Consider the following 20,366-nt stretch of genomic DNA (forward strand, 5'->3'; position numbering starts at 1 on the left):
ATTATTTCTTGCAATAAAATGTATTTTAGGTGAACAACTAAAAGCAATAAAAAACTGAATCCTTCTGTATCTCTGATCACTAACTAGGAAAGAAAAATGGGAAATCAAGGATTTTAAAAAATACTAGCCATTGCTTACGATGTCTCCAAGTGAAAACGAGATATCTAATCTAGTTTACTTTTAATGTTAAAAACTGAAAAATTCATTTTTATCCCCATTAAATCATTGAGCAGGAAGGGATCTTAGATATATTCTCCACCTATCCCACTTTATGATGAAGGAATGGTACCTACAGTCATTAAGTGACGTTCTCAAGTTAATAGAGCTAGGCCATTTTAGAGTTGAGACTGACTGCTTTTAATTCAATTCAGAAAGGACGTTTATTTTTCCTATTCTCATATATGGCATCTTAAAACTTTTGACTGGCTTTTAAAAACTGGTATTATCCCATTGGCATGATGTGTCCCTATCTTAATTGAGATACTGTTACATTTGTTGTTAAGACCAGCCAAAAACATCCTGGCCCAATAGGAAATAATTTCCTAATGTAAAAGCCAACATGATCACATTGTTTGAAATGTTAGGCCACCTCTAAAATGGAACAATGGATTAATAAGACCAAAGTGACCAATAAATATGGTAATACAGGTAGTCCAACTTACAAGGTACTCAAGTCATGACGAACCGCACTTACAACTGTTTTTGTTTTTTTGTACATCTTACTGTTAGAAATATGTACTACATACAATTTTGTAGTACGTAATTTGCTGATTTTATCATTCTCAGATGTTCACCTGCAGATGTTCAAAGATCGGATTTATAGAGAGATACTGATAATAAAAGGCAATAATAATGAAAACTAAAAAAAAAAGAGGTATTCGACTTACGTCAGAACCGACTTACGAGAGTCGTCGGAATGGAACCCCGTCGGGGACTACCTGTAATAGGAAGTTGCTTTTTTAAATTGACCTGAATGAACAATCTGGTTGAGTATGGATGTCAAACAGAAAGTACTGACTTCCTTTATTGTGTGATAAAAGAACTGAGGATCTTTTAATTGATATTTATGGACTCATAACTGGATTTATTTTTAGTTACCAGAATGCTAATAGGATGCTGCAAAGCCCAATCAGTTTGGGTAGCATTCATTCAGTCATTCATTTAATTAAAATTTGATAGTTTTTTTTTCCTTGATCTGTCACTAAATTGCTGCAGACTTTTGGCAACTGATTTAATCTCTGAGCTTCAGTTTTCTCTCTTAATCATAAACTCTGTAATTATATAACTTGTTAATTAATTATATATAAAAATTTACTAGACATGGTAAGGGACCAAAAAAAAAAAGTAGAGGACAGAATTTGCTCTCCAAAATCCTAAAGTATAATTACATTGACAAAAATTATAGACAGAATGCAATTAGAAATTAATTCTGACATAGTGTATAAACAGATACAAGCATAGAGTTACGGACTATCTAAACAGAAGTAAGGAGATTGCAAAGTAAAGAAATAATTATTGTAGGATAGTATGTCACAAAAATTTCCATGCAGAATGCAGCCATATTAATTGCTGTACTAATCAACTATTTTGGATTCAACCATACATAGAATATAGACATGAATGTTTTGGTTAAAGCATCTGAACTTGTCCAGATTCTAGAATATTGCAAAGATAAAATAACTACCCTTTGTCAATCAAAGGAAATAAACATTTTCATGCACAAACAATGTTACCATGATGCTACACTGCAGGAAAATATGTACCTGTGATTTGGACTTTCTGTGTAACGGCTGTTTAAGTTCCTCCGGCACATGGGACGTACTAAAAGAAGACAGCTCAGCTTCAGTATATTGATTATCTTCCATTTTCCTCATTTTGAGGCTATCTGTGAAATGCCTTATATGATCTAGAGCAGAAAGTCCAGTTTTATATTCTTCCTCTTTATATCTAAAATGAACCAATGGGAAAGCATAGAGATATTTTCTTTTCTTTTTCAGTTTGTTATCCAATTAAATCACCTTTCATTTGAATCTATACAGCTGTCAAAACTTTATTTTGTATTTGCAGTGTAAAGTAGCATGCATCAATTATTGCCTCTGTTAAAATGTGAATATCTTAACAATATGTTTCTCTAAGATTTTTAATAACTAAAGTGAAGGGTATATTTGAGATAGAGTTAAGGTCAATGACATATTAAGTCAGCAGTGCAGTAGAGACAGAATTCATACATTTATAATTTCCATTTAAAATAAAGCCAATTACAGTAATATTTTGTCAGCACTCACTATCAATGTGAAAAATATAATATTCCCATCAATTTAACTATTTGGTCAATTTTTTCCATTAAAAAATCTATCATCTATATAGATAACATACTATCAAATGAAGTGAAATTTGTTAACTCTCAATAATATTTTACTGATAAAGATAATCACACCAGATTATCACATGAATTAGGTACTTTCCAAATCTCTATTTTTGGGGAGGTTTTAAGCACTCGGCTGCGAACAGAAAGGTTGTCGGTTCAAACCCACCAGCTGCTCCATGGGAGAAAGATGTGGCAGTATGCTTCCATAAAGATTACAACTTTGGAAACCCTATGGGGCAGTTCTACTGTGTTCTATGAGTCTCTATGAGTTGGAATCGACTCAGTGGCAATGGGTTTGGTTTTTTTCGTTTATAGGTAGGGTGTAGGGTAAATCTTCATGACCTTGGATTTGGCAACAGAGTCTTAGCTGTTAACACCAAAAGCATAAGCAACAAAAGAAAAAATAGATAAATTGGGCTTCATCAAAATAAAAAACTTTATGCATTAAAGGACACTATCAAGAAAGTGAAAAAACAACATACAGAATGGGAGAAAATATTTACAAACCGTATATCTGGTAAGAATCTAGTATCCAAAACTTACAGATAGTGTCTAAAAATAAACGATCTGGTATTTGTGCAATTTTCATGTATCCTTCCTAACTCGTTAGTTTCACAAACACTGATGTGCTCATATGCTTGTGGGTTATGTGGAATACCACTCTATTTTTATCTGTTTAAAATTAGTGCACTGATTATGGCTTCTAACTTTAAATTTAATCTCATGATTAGTCAAAATCATTACTCAGAAATTGCTTATCACCTGAAATATTGCTCTAGTGGAAAGGCAGAGCAAGTGAAATCACAATAGAATGTGGTTTTATTATGGCTTACTCACTCAAATCACACAGGCACTTACCTCACTGGGGAGGTCTTGCAACTCATCTCCAGGGCACTGGTTTCCTCATAGTCATCCTCAGCGTTTCCTTCATGTAAATTACTTGTCAATGATTCCTTTCCTGTTTTCCCAGTAATATCATTGTCTTCATCCTCCTCATCTAACAACACCTCGTCTTCTACTTCTTCGTCATCCAATAAATCTGAATTTTGACTGGTCACCAAAGCCTTTTCATCCTTACAATGACTGCCATTCATCCTTTCAAAAACATAAAAGGAAAAAGGTCCAATTACTGGTTTAGTTTTTAAATCAATTAGCTTTATTATCATGCCTTCCTAACAACAATTCAGAATTTCAACGATTATGTGGTAAATTTTTATTGTTTATGCTTGACGACAACCATGGGAAAATAATGTAATTTCATAAATGAGAAAATGAAGCAAAAAGTAATCGGATGATTATTCAGATTATAAATGGAGCCCTGGGCAAAACTGGAAAAACAATCTCAGTCTCCTATTGCTTATCAGGCCTTCTCCTGATAAATGATATTGCTACATATAATATAAAAAGCACATAAATGTTTTCTCTACATAATGCACCTAATTACCATATAAGAACCCACCATTTAAAATAATAGATTTCTGCAAGACTCCTTTTCCTGAGCAACACTGACAAAAGCTGAAACACCACAGCCTAAAGTGAATCTAAGAGTTCAAAGAAAATGTTAAGGTAGCTGCCAAGGACTAGCCCACTATTTGCTATTTCTAGGTGACATTGTGGTATATTCCACTTAGGCACTCTACCCAAACTTGGAAGTGAAGTGATTGAGAGCTCACTTATTTGTATTATTTTCAAGTTATCCTTGTTAGTCTGAATGCAAAAAAGGTTCTTGTTTCCCAGGAGAACACCAGGGTGGGAAAAGATCTGGAAATTTAATTGTACAAACATCTTTTGAAGCTTAGCAAGCATGTCTAATACAACGATTTAAAAGAAAAATGTTATATTTTAAAAAGTCATTTGTAATATTTTAGTTCGTGGTTCCAAGGATTGTAACATGTGATTCAAAAGTTGAATTATAAAAAAGGTTTAATTATAGAGGCATCCCATTTTAATAATTTGAGAGCATTTATGAAACTAGTATAAACTTTTCAAATTTTAAAATAAACATTCAAATATGTGTAAATTGAATTTCAGTTTCATTGTAGGATTTAAAAGTTGAATTTCAGTTACAAAAGAATTGTAGCTATTTTGAACTAGAGAATACATTTTCTTCTAACATCATCATTTTAAAGATGTATTACCAAGGAAGTTAAGGCACTTGCCCAAGCTCAGACAGCTTGCTAAGGACAGAACCACCACAGACATCCAGGCATCCTGATTCTAGGTTCATTAATAATCTCTCCATTTTGCCTTGCTTCTTTACTCATTTACTAATTCAGAAAACTCTCTGAGATTATTAAGTAACTGTTATAGCAATGCATGATTTTCACACGTAATGTAACCATTTTTCAGATCATGGAAGACTGGATATCAGCAATGTACCCACATCACTTTCCCACATAAAAAAATGAGTATAATTTAATATTTAGATTTCCCAGGGTAAAAAAATAAATAAATGAAACTATCTTGGAAGTGACAGATGCACATAGTAAAAATCCATTTGACCAGAAAATCTCATATCATTAGTAAGCTTTTTATACAACCAATCTCTTAACCTCCTTTATCAAAGAATGATGAAAACATGTTTTGCACAGACATAAATTATTAGTTTCCAGATACACTGCCAACGCACTAGCTTGAATGAATTGAAATTGTTATTTAAGAAAAAAAAAATGAAAGAAAAAGTAAGAGAAACAAGAGTGCATGGATGAAACCCAAAAGTAACAAAAGCCAACATGATTAAGAAAACATATTTGTTAATTATGCTTTCAAATGTGGCAATTATTGAGGGATAAAATAGCCATCAAAAGTAGCTTGATAGGAGTTGAGGGGAAAAAAGTTAGATGACTCAACCTTCTTACTTCTGTGCTCTTTCAACATGTTGAAGCCAGATGTTGCAGCTACATGGTCACCCAAATAGCCAAGTAAGGGCTAGAAATCTGAATAGGCATCTCAGAACCTACATGGTGTTTTGTGTTCAATGTTTTTTGTATCATATAAATATCGTCATCAAAACATAAAATCAGAAACATCTTTGTTACTCGTTCTTACTACTCTGTGCTTCTGATCTACCGCCTCTCCCCTTCTCTGATGCACACGTTCACACACACAACCAGGCAAGCAGAAGAAAATATACACCCGACTGTACAAAAGTGTAGCTCTCATTAGACTTCATAAAGGCTGGAAAGGGCCGTGCAATACCAGATCTTTCTCTCTTTTTTCCTTAGATACACCCTTACACAAGTTGAAGAGCAGAAGCAGTCATATGTTTGTATGTTATCTTGGGAAATAATGTTTATTTGAAGTTTGCCTTAATAGGAAAGCTACTTAAAATAATTAACTTTGACTTTCAATACCATCAAAACTAGAGGACACTAACCTGATAATACTTGTGACTCATGTGATAAAGAGTAATGGAACTTTACTAATTCTACGCTATGTTAAAATTTATAATACAGCATTGTAATTTAATAATCAGCAAAGTCTAGTCCTCAATTATGGGTATTTAATTATAACTTACAGATAAGAAAAATCCAATAGTTTTGGTGAAATAACATTTCATTGACTTAACATAAAATGTGAAGTGCTAGATAAGTGTTAATTATTATTATCAGCAGCATTAAAAGCTTTTCTTCTTCTTTTTTTTTTTAATGAATTGAGCCATGTATGTTTGATGTTGATGAGGACAAGTGGGAGCCAGTGCACCAGGTTACTAAAAACAAGGATGAGCATATCCATGAAAACAAACATGCCAGAATTAAATGAGTATGCACTCGAAAGCACATAAAGTCGTGATAGAATCTTATTAAGAAACTTATCATTTCCAACTAAAAGATATTTGGGTGACGCTCAAGTCCTTAAAACAGGTATTACATATATACATACATAATGTCATTTGTTATCTATGATATGTAGTAGTAAACATTATTGACCAGTGATTCACAGTGCTTTAACTGAATCACTGTGGTGCCTTTCCCTTCTACTTGGCAAGTTTTGATAAAATGTTCTACTTAGCAATCAAGAGAGGCAGAACAGTGTCGTAAAAATGTAGGCTCTAGAGCCAGACAGTCCAGCTGAGAAACTCATTTATTACCTATGTGATCTTTGGCAAGGTATTTAACCTTCAACATCTCCATTCCTTCACTGATAACATTAGATAATAGTCTCTAGCTCATAAGGTTATTATGAGAATTAAATTAATTAACATATATAAAGTACTTAGAAAAGCATATGGTATTTAATATGTATTAAATAAATATTAGTCATTGATAGTGGCAGTAATACTAATATTACAAATATGTACTCGAAAACATTCATTTCAGAAGAGACAGACTTAAAAAAAAAAAAAAGGGCTTACCTTTCTTCTGTGTTCCTGGGTGACTGGTTGCTATTTCCGATGAAATTCCGAATTTCTGTAAAGTAAGCATCTTCTTTGTCATCGAGAATCGCGCCTGTACTTTCCAGTTCAGAATGAGGGGATGATGTTGCCGTACCTGTGGGAAGCAGAAAGCCTTTTTATTATTTGTAGGAGCCCTGGTGGCACAGTGGTTAAGAACTCAGCTGCTAACCAAAAGATCGGCATTTCGAATTCACCAGCTGCTCCTTGGAAACCCTAAGGGGCAGTTCTAATTTGCCCTATAGGGCCACTATGATTCAGAATCGAATGGACAGCAACGGGTTTCGTTTTGATTATTTGTATGGCAACTTATTTTGAATCTCATTCCTTCTGAATTTGATCAAAATAGTCCATTTTGGATATTATTAATAGTAGAGGTACAGTCTCCTACTGTCATTTCTACCACTAGCTCCCCCAACCTGGCCTTGGCATGGCAAGATGAAGATACAATGAGCAAATTACTATAGGTCTTAGACTTGACCACAGAAAACTGCATACTTAGTTGACGAGTTACAGTCAATACATATTTATTGCTCCTATACTAAAGGATGTTGCAAAATGAAGATTGAAGAGACGCTGAAAATTCTGCACCCTGACTTGGTGAGCTAAGCAGCAAGTGGATTCCAAAAACATCAGTCCACAGGCTGGAGTGGTATAATATTAAGAGGACAATATTGGATCTGCCGATTACAGGGTAATCTTCAGCTTCCTCATCTACAAAATTGAAACCATATTATGGAATCATAATATCTGCCTCAAAGGATTGTTGTAAGGCTTACATAAGATTATACACGTGTAGGTACTTTATATGGGGATATTATTGGTGGTTCCGAGGTAGAATTCTTGCCTTCCGAGAGAGAGACTCTGGTTCAGTTCCGGGCCAGTGCAGCTCAGCCACCACCCACCTGTCAGGGAAGGCTTTTGTGTTACTGTGATGTTGAGCAGGTTTCAGCAGAGCCTCCAGACTAAGACAAACTAGAAAGAAAAGCCTGGTGATCTGCTTCCAAAAATCAGCCAATGAAAGCCCTATGGATCATAATGGTCCTATCTGCAACTAATAATGGGGATGATACAAGCATTGTTTTGTTCTGCTGCACATGCAGTCGCCATGAGTTGCGGGATGACATGATGGCTGCTAACAACAACAAGTACTTTATATGTGGTCATGTGGTTAAACTTTACACCAACATTAGCTTCATGTTGTTTATCTTTGCCACAAAATGTTTGCAATTTAATACTTCTTTACAATAGTTTATATATCAACAACAATAGGTTAGAACATACCCTTCACTTAATGAAGCTATAATCTGGGTTGACAAGTAAATAGTCAACTTTGACACGTTACATTTTTAACTTATTCAATTTTTTCCAAAATAACTTTGACTAGAAAATCATAGTAATATGCTATAAAGGTATGTATGGTTAGAAAGTGTGGCCAGTTCTACATATTGGATTAGACTTCTGCTTCTAAAATCTAATATTTTTAAACCATGAGAATTTTGACTTTGGGTGAAATGCACAGTATATAGTTCTAAGTAGTAACCATTCAAGATCATAAGCAATATATCTGTACTGTGGAGGAAGGCATAATAATAAAATAATTTCCTTAAGTAAAGATTACTTGTTTGGATAAACCCAACATTTTCTGCTCTTAAAACTACTTTTCCTAAATTCCATGCCCCCTCCCCACCCCACACAACTCATTTCCTTGATCCCCTAGAAACAAATTGTGGCTACACAGGTTGGCTCTGCACACATATGCCAGCTGGCAAATGTTAACGGCTCATTATCTAACTCTCAGAAGCCAAAGGTAAGAAAACCTACAATCCCTTCTGCAAACTATGTGCTGCCAAGTACACGCTAAGAAAAAGTGAGTCTTCTGCCAGTGACAAAGACAACGGCCCTTATTATTAACAAAATTTCTACATCAGGATTTGTCACCAAAACCATACGCCACTATCACTTGCCATGGCTGTTCTAATCATATTGACAGTATTCTGTCCCTCCTTTGTCTTAAAAAACAGTTGTCCAGGAGAGGTTCTTTGAACTGCAGGCCTTCTGCAAAAGCAGTCATGATTTCTAGGTTAATATTTAGAGAGTGGTATTCTGGGGCTGTCTGGAAATCCCGCCATGCCTAGGAGCCACATTCTGAGTCAATAGGTGGAGAGATTGTTTCCTAGCAATTTAGGAAATCTTGATTCATAATAAGTCTCCTCTGAGTTTGAGTCATTGGTTCTCTTCGCTTGAGATTGCCCAAATGAGATGAACTCAGGAGAATAAAAATAATAAAAAAAAATCCAAATAAGATCAGTGAGTTGTATATTTATATTAACCAGTGGTGATCACATCATTCTAAATCAGAGAAACGTACTGCAACTTTTCACAGTAGGATCTGATTCTGACATCAAAGTAAAATGAGAGAAGAAAGAATACAATTACTTTTTAAAATACAAAAAATAAGCCACCTTCTCATAACACAACTGTTACCTACCAGACATGTTTCCATTCTCGTGCTTCTTTAAGTGTCTGTCTAGGTTGGTTTGTTGCCCAAAACACCTATCACATAAGTGACACTTAAATGGCTTCTCCTTATTGTGGATGTTCCGAACATGCCGCTGCAAGTTAGAAGATATGCTAAACGATCTGTCACAGTATTTGCATCTGAAAAATAAATGTAGAGAATATATCCTCAAGCAAATCAAAAGGTATTTCACAAGACTAGTAAGCCAGGTATCAAAAATTATGATCCACAAAACAACAATCTAGAGAAAAGGCACAGGCAGAAATTCTAGTCACACAGTGGAGATTTCAATTTCAATAGCCTTTGCTTCAAAGATTTTCTGAAAAACATAATAAAACATCGATGATTTCATTGCTCCCAAATTTACTAAAGCAATTAATCTTGATATTTTAAATAAACCTCACAAAAATAAGGACATTAAGAAATAGTAGCATTGCTTAGCATAACACAATTAAACCCTTTGTAAACAAACATGAGACAAATTTATGTATCCCTCAAAGTAAAAAGATGATTTTTGCATTCAAAATTGTAGAGTGTGATTAAATCATTTCATAATAAATCTACTTTCTAGACTGATAATCTAGATGGGAAATTCTATTACCTGCTCCAAAATAGCCATAAATAGTCCAAACTTTTAAAACGGAGGCAATGTGAATAGTTAAGTTTGATACCAAAGACGTAGATTTTCATAATCTGTAGTGATTAGGAGTCCACCAAATCTCTATTAATCTTTAAACTGTTATAAAAGCAAGTAATAGTGTCACTGAATTCTCCTTTTGAAATGAAAGCAAAGGTCCTCATTAATCTACCCTCTCCATACTCTCCCCAATTTTCCATTGCTATTTTTCTTAAAAGGTCTGTAGCAGTTCTGAACCAAGTCAGTTTTTCAGGAAAGCACTTATTATTTGTTGACGAATTGTCTCTGCCTTCTGTGTAATGGAAAGTCATAAATTACTTCAAAGTTTTCCTTTAGTCATAAAATAAAAATTTAATCCTCCCCTCGAGTTCTTATCAGTAAGGAAGAAAAGTGGCTTTTTGTAATTGATGGGGTATTCTCTTCTGGTATTTTAAGATAAAGATTGTATCATTTGTGGATGTAATTTGTGTGTGTGCTGCTAGCAAGAACAAATTGACTTTTCCAAACGATTTTTAAGTGAAAATTTCTAATTTAGCTGCCAGAAAATTCTTAACTCATTTTTCCATGTGTGAAGGGTCTTCTCCTCCCACTTCTGAATTTGGACTTAGTGAGTAGGTATGGTTAGAGTGCTCGAACAGAAATCACCCCATTCCACTCAAGGTGCTTGGAGTTCTAGGCTATCCTTGTGTGAGCCAGAAGTCTAGTTGGTTTAGCAGGGAAAATAAATCTGTTGAACAAGTTTTTCTGGCATTGTGTCAATAAACCAACTCAAGGAATGGTTTAATTTTGTCCCCTTAAGAGAACTGTTCTGGCATCATGAGGTTCCTCAACTTTCCATACTTATAATATTAACAAAAACTTTGTGAAACCTCACATTAATAGTAGTTGTAACATTTTAGCCTCTGCTTTTGAAAAAAAAATTCATATGGAGTCATGGCCTTCTTTGCAATACCTCTGTGGACCCCCAAGGCCCACTGCAACGAGAACCACTGTACAATTAACATCAATGTATTGCAATAAGCAGAAAAGAATAGAAATTCTCTTTCACTGATAGAAAAAATGTATACTCCTAACATAAACTTTAGAAATATGTTCACAAAAATGTTCACACAATTTATAGTCTGATCAAACACTTAATAAAAATTTTCACTTAAATCATTTTCTATACAAATCACAAGAATGAGAGATTATGTCTTTGACATGCTTCCAACATTTTGCTTATATGCAAAGGGGATTTTCCAAATCTAGTAAACATCATATTCTCTAATATAAATAAAACTGGTCGATAAGGGCATTTTAACCAATAATCAGCTGTTACTTTATGTCCTTCCTGCTAATGTCTTGGATAAAATGTTGAGAGATCCAAATAAGAAAACATTCATTTCCACTCCAAAAAAATTAGCCAGTAGTTAAGAGACAAATCAAATCAGAGCCTAAGCTTCGAGAATTCTTCAAGTGAACATATAATGTAATCATGAACAGTATACTATTAAGCCTTCTTAGTCATTGGATATGGAGTCCCTGAATAGCTCAAACAAGCATTAGCTACTAACTGAAAGGCTGGGAGTTCTAGTCTACCCAGAGGCTCCTGGGAAAAAAGACCTGGCAATCTACTTCTGAAAAATCAACATTGAAAACCTTATGGAGCACCGTTTTTTGCTTTGACACACATGGGGCTGCTATGAGTCAGAATTGACTCAATGGCAACAGGTACTTGTAGTCACTGGATATAGGGAAAGAAGCCAATGGAATGTTTGAGATCATGCTATGAGATAAAAGTTCTGAAGCGGGAGCTCAGAGCCTGGGTTTTAATTCTGACTACTGGTACCAGACCTTTGAGAAGGCAATTAGCATCTCCGGATCTGAGGTTTTTCATTTGTAAAACAAAGTCCCTGAGCAAATAGTTGTGTAAGATCTCTAGCTATGCCAAAATTCTAGTTCATGTTTTTTAAAAAATATGTACAATAGTAGCACCATTTATGAGGTAGAATAAAATCACTGACTTCAGGTACAAAAGAAGAGTAAAACTGGAATGATATCATAGATGCATACAAGGACCCTTGGCCATAACAAAATACGTGCATGGAAGTCTTTCCTTCTTAGAGTGTCAAACTGCTTAAGCAGAATTCCTAGGAAATTAAGTGTTCTCAAAAAACAAAGGCATCTAACACTTCCCACTACTATACCTCTTTCTGCGACCTGTTATATCAAGTGCATTCTATCACATAGAAAGAAATATCACTGTGATTACTGACTTATAAAACACGTAGGTAAACAAAGAATTTAAGAAAGTATTTTATTATTTTCTGAGTTTAAGTTCCTTCAATTTTCTCCTAAAATTTCAATTATGTGTAAACACCTGGGCATTGGTCTGCCCATTTTTCTTATTCTGGCCATGTAAAAAAGTCTTTGAAAGCTGATATATAATTGCCTTATTTTAACAAAACAAGTAAGCATTTAGATAAAAAATAATATTACACATATGCAATGCATAAGAAATTCAAACCAGGATGAAATTATGATATTACTTATGATAAATAACATTCACACTGATTATTTTCACTCTTTAGTAAACAATAATGTAGACATTGAAATTAGACAGATGTTCCATGTGTCATATGGTTAATCTTGACATTTAATGGAATAAACTAAGAAGTACTTTAGGAACTTGTTGGTGGACTTGCCCTTCTTTGTATAATCTATTCTGTCTGTTCTATCTCTAGTTCTATATTTTCTTCCTTTTCCCCAGGATATGCCTCAAACCTGCTATTAGGACCTGTAGACATTGGCTCAGCTGTGCTGGGAAAACAAAGTTATACATGGGTTGTTATCTCCTAACAGAGACTTAAGATTTAGAAAAGAGAGGCTGCAATGTTACGATTACTGCTAACTAAAATAGTAACTAATTATGAAAAGAGAGAGCACTAAAACAGATAAAATTAATTTTTTAAATGGCTAACATTTCTTAAACACTTATTCTTTACTACACACCACACCAAGGGCCTCATGTGGATTAGTTCATTTAATCTTCACAGCGCTCTATGAGAAAGGCTTTATAATTATTCACATTATACAGACGAAGAAATGGCTCAGCTCAGAGAGGTTAAGAATGTGCCTGTGGTTACACTGCTACAAAGTGGTAGAGGCTCAGTTTAAATCCAGATACTCTGATTACTGAGCAAAAGTTCTGCTGCTTAGCCAAAATAATTATATTAGCTCACATTTACCAAGTACCTGTGTGCTAAGTGCCTTATTAGCAATATAATTTTAACTTTTTTTCATAATAGCACTAGGAGAGAGATATTAGTACCTTAATCTTCATAGACAGGAAAACTGACCCTCAGAAAGGTAAGTAATGTGTCTCAACACAGCAGATAAATGGCTGTGTTGTACCTAAAATCCAGATCATTCTGACTCAATTGCTCCTTATACTAACACCAAGGGTACCCGGTAACAGAATACTAACTTAGTTATTTGATTAGAAGTTTTCAACCAAGATTATGAAGCTAGCCAACAATGTAGGAAACATGGATTAGAGAAGTTAGGACTCATAATTTTCATCCTAGCCCTTAATTCTTTTTTCTGTTTGTTTTTTTGGTCAGTTCTTCCTTGACTCAAAATTCAATAGACATACATTCATACATGCACAAAAATAGCTTCCTTTAAAATTCTGTCCACAAGACACTTTAATTATTACAATACTTATCAAGGTAATTTAGCAAAAATTGTCAGACCTGTAAGGCTGCTCTCCTGTGTGGGTTCTCAAGTGCCGTGTTAGGTTTGCAGATCTCGGAAAAATCTTGCCACAGTATCTGTTATGAAAAGATGTTTATAAGAGAAAGTCAGCACAGTTGACTTTATTTCACTCGAGCCGCATAAGAAGCCAGATGCTTATTCCTGGTTTAATTAATCTTGCATGGAACTCACATGTCTTTGGTATTTAAAAATTGCAACAAAGCCATTCTATGGATATAAATAACTCTACAAATAAAGCCTGCCTTATGAGATCTGGTTGGATTTGCACACGCATAAGCAACCAATTTATGAAAATAGACTCTAGTTTGATGACCCCCATACTCTTTTGGTAACTTTCTATCTTTACATTCAAAAAACCAAACCAGACAAGGGGATAAAAAAATGACAGAGTTTGTGATTCTGGGTTGATGTAAACAGATTTCAAATGTTTCAACTCATTTTACATGTCAGCCACAGTGCCAACTCTCTGTACATTGAGTGGTATCAGATCAGACAAGATTCTGAGACCTCATCCATCAAGGTATGTTCCCATAAAATCTTTTCTGGGAAGAAAGTGACAAATTTTCCAAAGAGCAGATAAACTGATATGCCTGAGTCAGATGCCATAGATTTTGGAAGCCAATTCAGAAATTAGAATCACAATCTGTAAAAAAGAAAAACAAAAAAACCCAAAACAAATACAAACAAAAAACAAGTTTACTGTGCTACAGACGAGTAACAAGATACTTATTAACTGGCTTTCTTTACCTATCAACCTTATTCATCCTTCACTTACTGGCCTTCTTCTTTAATGCTATGGCAATTAATAAATGTATTCTTAAGGACAATAGTATTATACCTTAGGATGAAAATAATTAACTGTGAAAGAAAATTCATAAATATCAAAGTGATGGGGAACTAAGACAAGTAGATAGTATTTGGACAGTTTCCAACCTCATTTATCAAAACCGAATGGCCTGTGTTAAAATTCTCATTTAATAATAATTTTTTAAAACCACTATTTTTCTATCTCACTAAATAAAGAGCACTTTGAAGTGCCTGGATCCATCACAGTTGCTATTAATCATCTAATCAAGAATAATTTCCAAAACAAACAGTAGGGCCTTTTGAAATCAGAGGGGAGATTTTCAGAAAGCCAGCCATAATTAACTTTGTAGTTACCTGCAAGTATAGCGTTCTTTTCCCTTGCGCAGGAGGTTCTCTGGCAGGGCGTTGGGAGGCGCTCTGAAGTTGAACATGGAGGGGACTGACTGTAGAAGCTCACTTGCTTCAGGTTTCAGGGCACTAAAGCTCTCTAGCTTCTCCGCCATGTTTTCAATAGCCGACATCTAAAAGGCAAAAGCACAAGACCATGAAGGGTCTGACATCTTTTCCTCTATAATGAGATCTGGCAAACCAAGAACATCATTAAAACGGAAACCTGAAATCTGCTAAATGCAATGGTTGTAGAAAAAGGTTGTAGTGTCCCAACATGAAACAAATGACCAGAGAACTGATTCATTTTGGAAAAACAAAGGTTGTAGTAAGCTTATAAAATGCTGGGTAAACTTTTTCGTAAAACCTTGGTTAGACTATTTTATAATAATTTAATATACAAGTGAGCAATGAAATACAGAAGAAAGATAATAAAGCCAAATTAAATGTTCATTAAAGTAAGTGATAGCATCATTATTCTGTTCTGGACTTCAACAATAAACTACGAATTATAGAGAAAAGTCCTAGGAACCATGGAGTCACATGGAAAGAACTCACAGCATGAAAGAACATCAGGCATTCCAAAGTTATAGCTTAAGCCAAATATGTGTAACCCAGAAAGAAAAAAATTAAATATCTAAGAGGCATATTGCCGAAGTGTGTTAAATTAATATCTGGATATACCAGATTTTTAAATGGGCTCGTAAACAAAGAATCCTGATGAAATATTAATTTGTTCTGGACAAAGAATGAGTTGTAATGACAACTCATTACAACCTATATTATTATAACTTCAATAGTATGACTTGGCACGTGTTATAAGAAAAAGAGAGCAGTTAGTGTAACTATACTCTTACAGAAATATTCTTAGAGAAAAACTAGCTTGCCTAATTCTTCCCCTCTAACAACTTAATTTACTTTGCTTATAATCTTCAAGCTTTTGTCCACCTGCACACATATTTTAGAGTGTCACAATCAAAGAGTGTCATTTGCTTTTAAAAGTTAACTTGGTCCTCAATCCCACAATTAGAATGATTCTCCCATTTCCTTTGACCCTCTCAAAATGTTAAGTTTCCTCAGTGCTAACATTTTATTTGGAAGCTGCTTGCTACTGAATTTTGATGTTGAAAAGCAAACTTTCAGGCCATCTTGTTAAATTAACTCACCCATTACTTATTTGGTTCTCAGGGCACTATGCCACTGGAGAGCTCAAAAAGCTATTTAAAAGGTGTTTGCACTCTATATGCACTCTGTGTTTCTCAATGAGCTGGAGTGGTAGACCAGAAAACTCCACACAAGGAATGCGATAGTAATAACTGCAAATTCAGGTAACTGGTCAATCCAATAGGCTAACTTTTGCTGATAAGACAATTGGACAGAAATAGGGGCCTAATTTACAGAGCTCAAGGTAAAAAGTGAAAAAACAGAATCTCCTACTTGAAAGAAAAATTAAGAAAATACATATTCTGCAGACACACAGATGGACAGAATACCATTGGCTTCTGAAACTCTTAACAGAGTGGTCTGAACATGATCTTCTTCTTACAAGGGGAATATTGTATGCTTGATTCTTCAAATGACTATTCATGTTCTAGTTAGCTCTCTCTCTTTTCCCTTTAGCCTGGAGCCTGCCCTCTCATTTCATGCCCAGATTCCTAATGCTAGCTACAAATTGCAACGTACAGGGTACCACTGCCAATTTGCCAAATGTCTTTCATCAAACATGGTGCAAAAAAAAAACCTCAGAGGAAAGTCGAGATACATTTACTTGTCAGACGACAAATGTGAACGCATTGGGAGGCAGTAGGGGCTATAAGCTCGGGTTTGATTCATAATCACTCGCCTGCTAAAACATTCTCCACAGATGCAAGTGGACAGCACATTTGTCACTATGAAGGATTTTGACACATACTGATCACGGGGCAGAGAAATGGAATGATGAGGCTGCTCAGAGCGGTTGGAGGAAACTTTGCCTCTGCCGAGTATGGTCATATCCCTCTCCAGCCACAGCATTCGCATTTCCGTATTCCTTTGAATTTTATTTATTAAAAATCAATCTGAAAATATTTTATGACACTATTTTATTTGCATTTATTCCTTTTAATTGTTCCTTGCAGAAAATCATTTTGATATTTCATCCACCGTGGAATAAATAGTTTGAGTGAAAAATCACCCCTAACCTTCGAACTGATTAGCAGTAACAAGTAAGGGTAAGGGTCACAGTCGCATGTATTTATTGGGAAGAATAGTAAGTGCGGGGGTGATGATTATAAATGTTTTATTTATGTACATTTAATATTTGAGTAAAGTTTCATTATCTAGTGGTTTTAAATCATCTGAGCGACCACCCTGCTGACAACGACAGATTCCTGGGCAATACATCTTATAGAAACACTTTTCCTTTTATATGGAAAATAGCTTACTCATGACTATTATTATTCTCAGCTTTCATCTCTAGCACATATAAACTACAAGTCCTTCAAGTTATTTAAGAGCAATTGGCTGTTGAGAAATGTGTCTTGCTTTAGTAGCTGCTAATAGCTCCTTTTGAAGAAAGATCACTGTGATTACTTTACCTCAAACTGTTTCGATTTGGGAAAACCCTTAAGAAACAAGAAAATATATTATGGGTTTGATGACTAAATAATGACATTCTTAAGGATAACAGGAAAAAGAATAAGGGTTACCCAAATGCCTCTCTTATAAACCACCCCCACCTTTGACTTCTATGTCAAATGAAAAGGATTAAATCGGAGTGGGGAAAAAGGAAAGAAGGAAGATGGGAAGTAAGCTGAATGTCACTATCAACACTATGCGCGCGCACAGACACAGGCAGACACACACACATACACACACACACACCTTTCTGTCCAGCTAGCAACCACTGAAGCAGCATAAAAGCCATCATTGAATCTTTCCTTTCATCGTCATGAGATTTGCTCTCAGAGCGCTTTGCCTCAGCTGAAAAGAACATGTTTCCCCATTAGGGAACACAGAACTGACTTAGATATCTGACCAGTTGGGGAAGTTTAGCAATGCTGGGACCAATAGCAGCCCTCTCTTGGATTACGGTGTTGGATTAAGATGATCTTTCTTGAGTGTATGGATCACAACCCCAGCTTTCATTTGCTATCTGTTCTGACTCACATTTTACAAAAGAAGTAGTAAGTTTTGATGTTCATTTTGAAGTTTGACTTGGTGTTTTAAAAATCAAGATAAACTGGGATAAATGGAACAGAATCTAGCTATATATTTTTTCCGTTGAATGAAAAGGGCAATGTATACTATTATGAATAAGAAATTTAAAGAAGAAACTTGCTGAGAATGGGAAAATAAGGGGGAAAAAATTTAGATCATATATTTTAGAAATACTGCTTTGTGACCCATTAATGTCATAGGCTAATCTCAGATCAGTAAATGACAGTTTTTTTCTATGGAACAGTAATTTTTATTTTCATAGATAATTGTTGTTGATAGTATCTGCAGCCAGATGTCTGGAAGAGGAAGTCGTTTCGCCCCCTTCCAGTCCCAGAGAGGCTATTAACTTTATACTGACGCAAACTAATATTTAGACACAATTCCCTAGCTCCTACCAAAAAATGTAGCTATCTCTCTAGTCAAATAAAGCAAGTATTTTAAAAACATTTCAGCAGGCAAGATATCATCAATTGGTTCCTAAGTATTTAGATTAATATTTATTATCTGACAGGCAATAATTGATGACATAAAGAAGTTTCTCATTAAAACTATTAAAGTGACAACCTGATTATATGAAATGATATGTCCGACAGCACTATGAATTATGTAACCTAATGTTTCACAAATTAGATTGCACATGCTTTTATCATAAAATAACTAACCTTTCATAAATAACTTATGATGGGAAAGTTTGTAGATCTACTAGTTTTCTATATTTATTCACTTGATAATCTCGAGAAATCTGAAAATCATGGTCATTTGGGGGAGAGGTAAATATTCATATTTTATGGTTATCTCATCCCATGCATCACATTCATCAGTCATGATTATGAAATCACTTAGAGTTTCTTTCATTAAAAATTATAAATATATACCTTTAATGTTTTTCAGCAGCATCTATGTTTTATAATAAAACCCATTGCTGTCAAGTCGATTCCAGCTCACAGAGACCCTATATGACAGAGTAGAACTGCCCCATAGGGTTTTCAAGGCCGTAATCTTCATGGGATCATCACATCTATCTCCTGCAGAGTGACTGGTGAGTTTCAAACCACCAACCTCTCCTTAGTAGCCAAGCGCTTAACAAATGCACCACCAAGGCTCCTCGTGTTTTATAATACAAATGTAAATTATAGCTCTAAAAAATCTGTGATTCAACGGAATGCAAGTATTTCCAAATCAATGCAATGGCAGTTGCTACGGCTCTGTATTATAAGGAAAGAGAATCTGATTTAAAACCTGGATTGGTTTCGGAAGTTGATAGAACCATTGGCCATTTATGCAGAAGAGGTAAAACCTTAAGCTTGGAGCAGCTAACAACATAGCTACTCTCAAGTAATAAAGTCCGTAGATAGGATGAGTAGCATGATACTCAGGACAGACTTCTGCAAGGAAAGACAGAAAGAGGAACACTGGAAATGTAGGCCAGGGTAATCAAAGAATAACCCCATCTACCGCACAGCTTTGCCTAATGTAGTCTATCAATCTGTCACTCTCTTTAAATACTTCTTAAATAAATGAACATAATCCTTAAAAGTCCATCAGAACAAGAAAAATCACAATTCATCACATATTGTATACAAAAAAAAACAAAAAACAAAAAAAGGAATAAAATGGAGGAATTTCTGGCAGAGAGAAGCTAACATTAGATAGAGGAAATAGTCAAATGCTAAAGTGCTCCAGCCTACAATAATTTATATATAATTGTAACGTGGCTTTAAAAGAACAGCTGAACTATATACCAAAGTTTTGTCCCTTCCTCAGAAATCAGCATAATTTTTAATGAAAAAGAGTGAAGAGAAGTAAAAGCACATATACTTAGAAGAAATTTTGTAATATATGCTGTTTCCGTTGACCCAAGCTTTATTTGGAGGTGAAAACTAAATAAACAGTATTCTTTGTATCCTGAATGTCTTCCTCAATAAAAAGTAAAGCTGTCCCCAGTACCATTAACTGATAACTGACTGTATCTGGGAATAGTAACTGAAAGTGGAAGAAGTGAGGCCCAATGCTAAAAGAGCCATTTACTGGTCAGATACGGATTTTTAAACATTTAGCCTTATTTCTTCAAATAGGCAGAACCAATTTCTGCCCTGGGATATACGGATATGGATTCCAATGTCAGTTTGTGTCTACACATAAGTTCGGGTTTTATCCTTTAGAAGGCCTTATCAAAAGCATCTTTAACATGCTGGTACAAGCTCCCCCAAATAATGGCTGTTTCCACTTAGTGACCCATGTCGATACCTCTTTTAATAACACGCTCCCAGGTACCCAGAAAGAGTTCCACATTAAGCCA

General features: G+C 34.9%; 1 protein-coding gene across 6 annotated transcripts in view; it reads right to left on the reverse strand.

The window, feature by feature from the left end:
* Positions 1-20,366, reverse strand: part of MECOM (MDS1 and EVI1 complex locus) — a 617,334-nt gene that overhangs the window by 3,859 nt on the left and 593,109 nt on the right. For all 6 annotated transcript variants that reach the window (XM_004383442.2, XM_012557583.1, XM_004383439.2 and 3 more), the window contains 6 exons: positions 14,837-15,003; positions 13,654-13,731; positions 9,253-9,422; positions 6,723-6,858; positions 3,227-3,463; positions 1,764-1,947 (listed from right to left, as the gene is read on the reverse strand). In XM_004383442.2, coding sequence (XP_004383499.1) covers positions 1,764-1,947; positions 3,227-3,463; positions 6,723-6,858; positions 9,253-9,422; positions 13,654-13,731; positions 14,837-15,003 — 972 coding nt within the window. The remainder of the gene's footprint in view (positions 1-1,763; positions 1,948-3,226; positions 3,464-6,722; positions 6,859-9,252; positions 9,423-13,653; positions 13,732-14,836; positions 15,004-20,366) is intronic.

Source organism: Trichechus manatus, unplaced genomic scaffold, assembly GCF_000243295.1.
Source record: "Trichechus manatus latirostris isolate Lorelei unplaced genomic scaffold, TriManLat1.0 scaffold00110, whole genome shotgun sequence".
NCBI classification, from domain to species: Eukaryota; Metazoa; Chordata; class Mammalia; order Sirenia; family Trichechidae; genus Trichechus; species Trichechus manatus.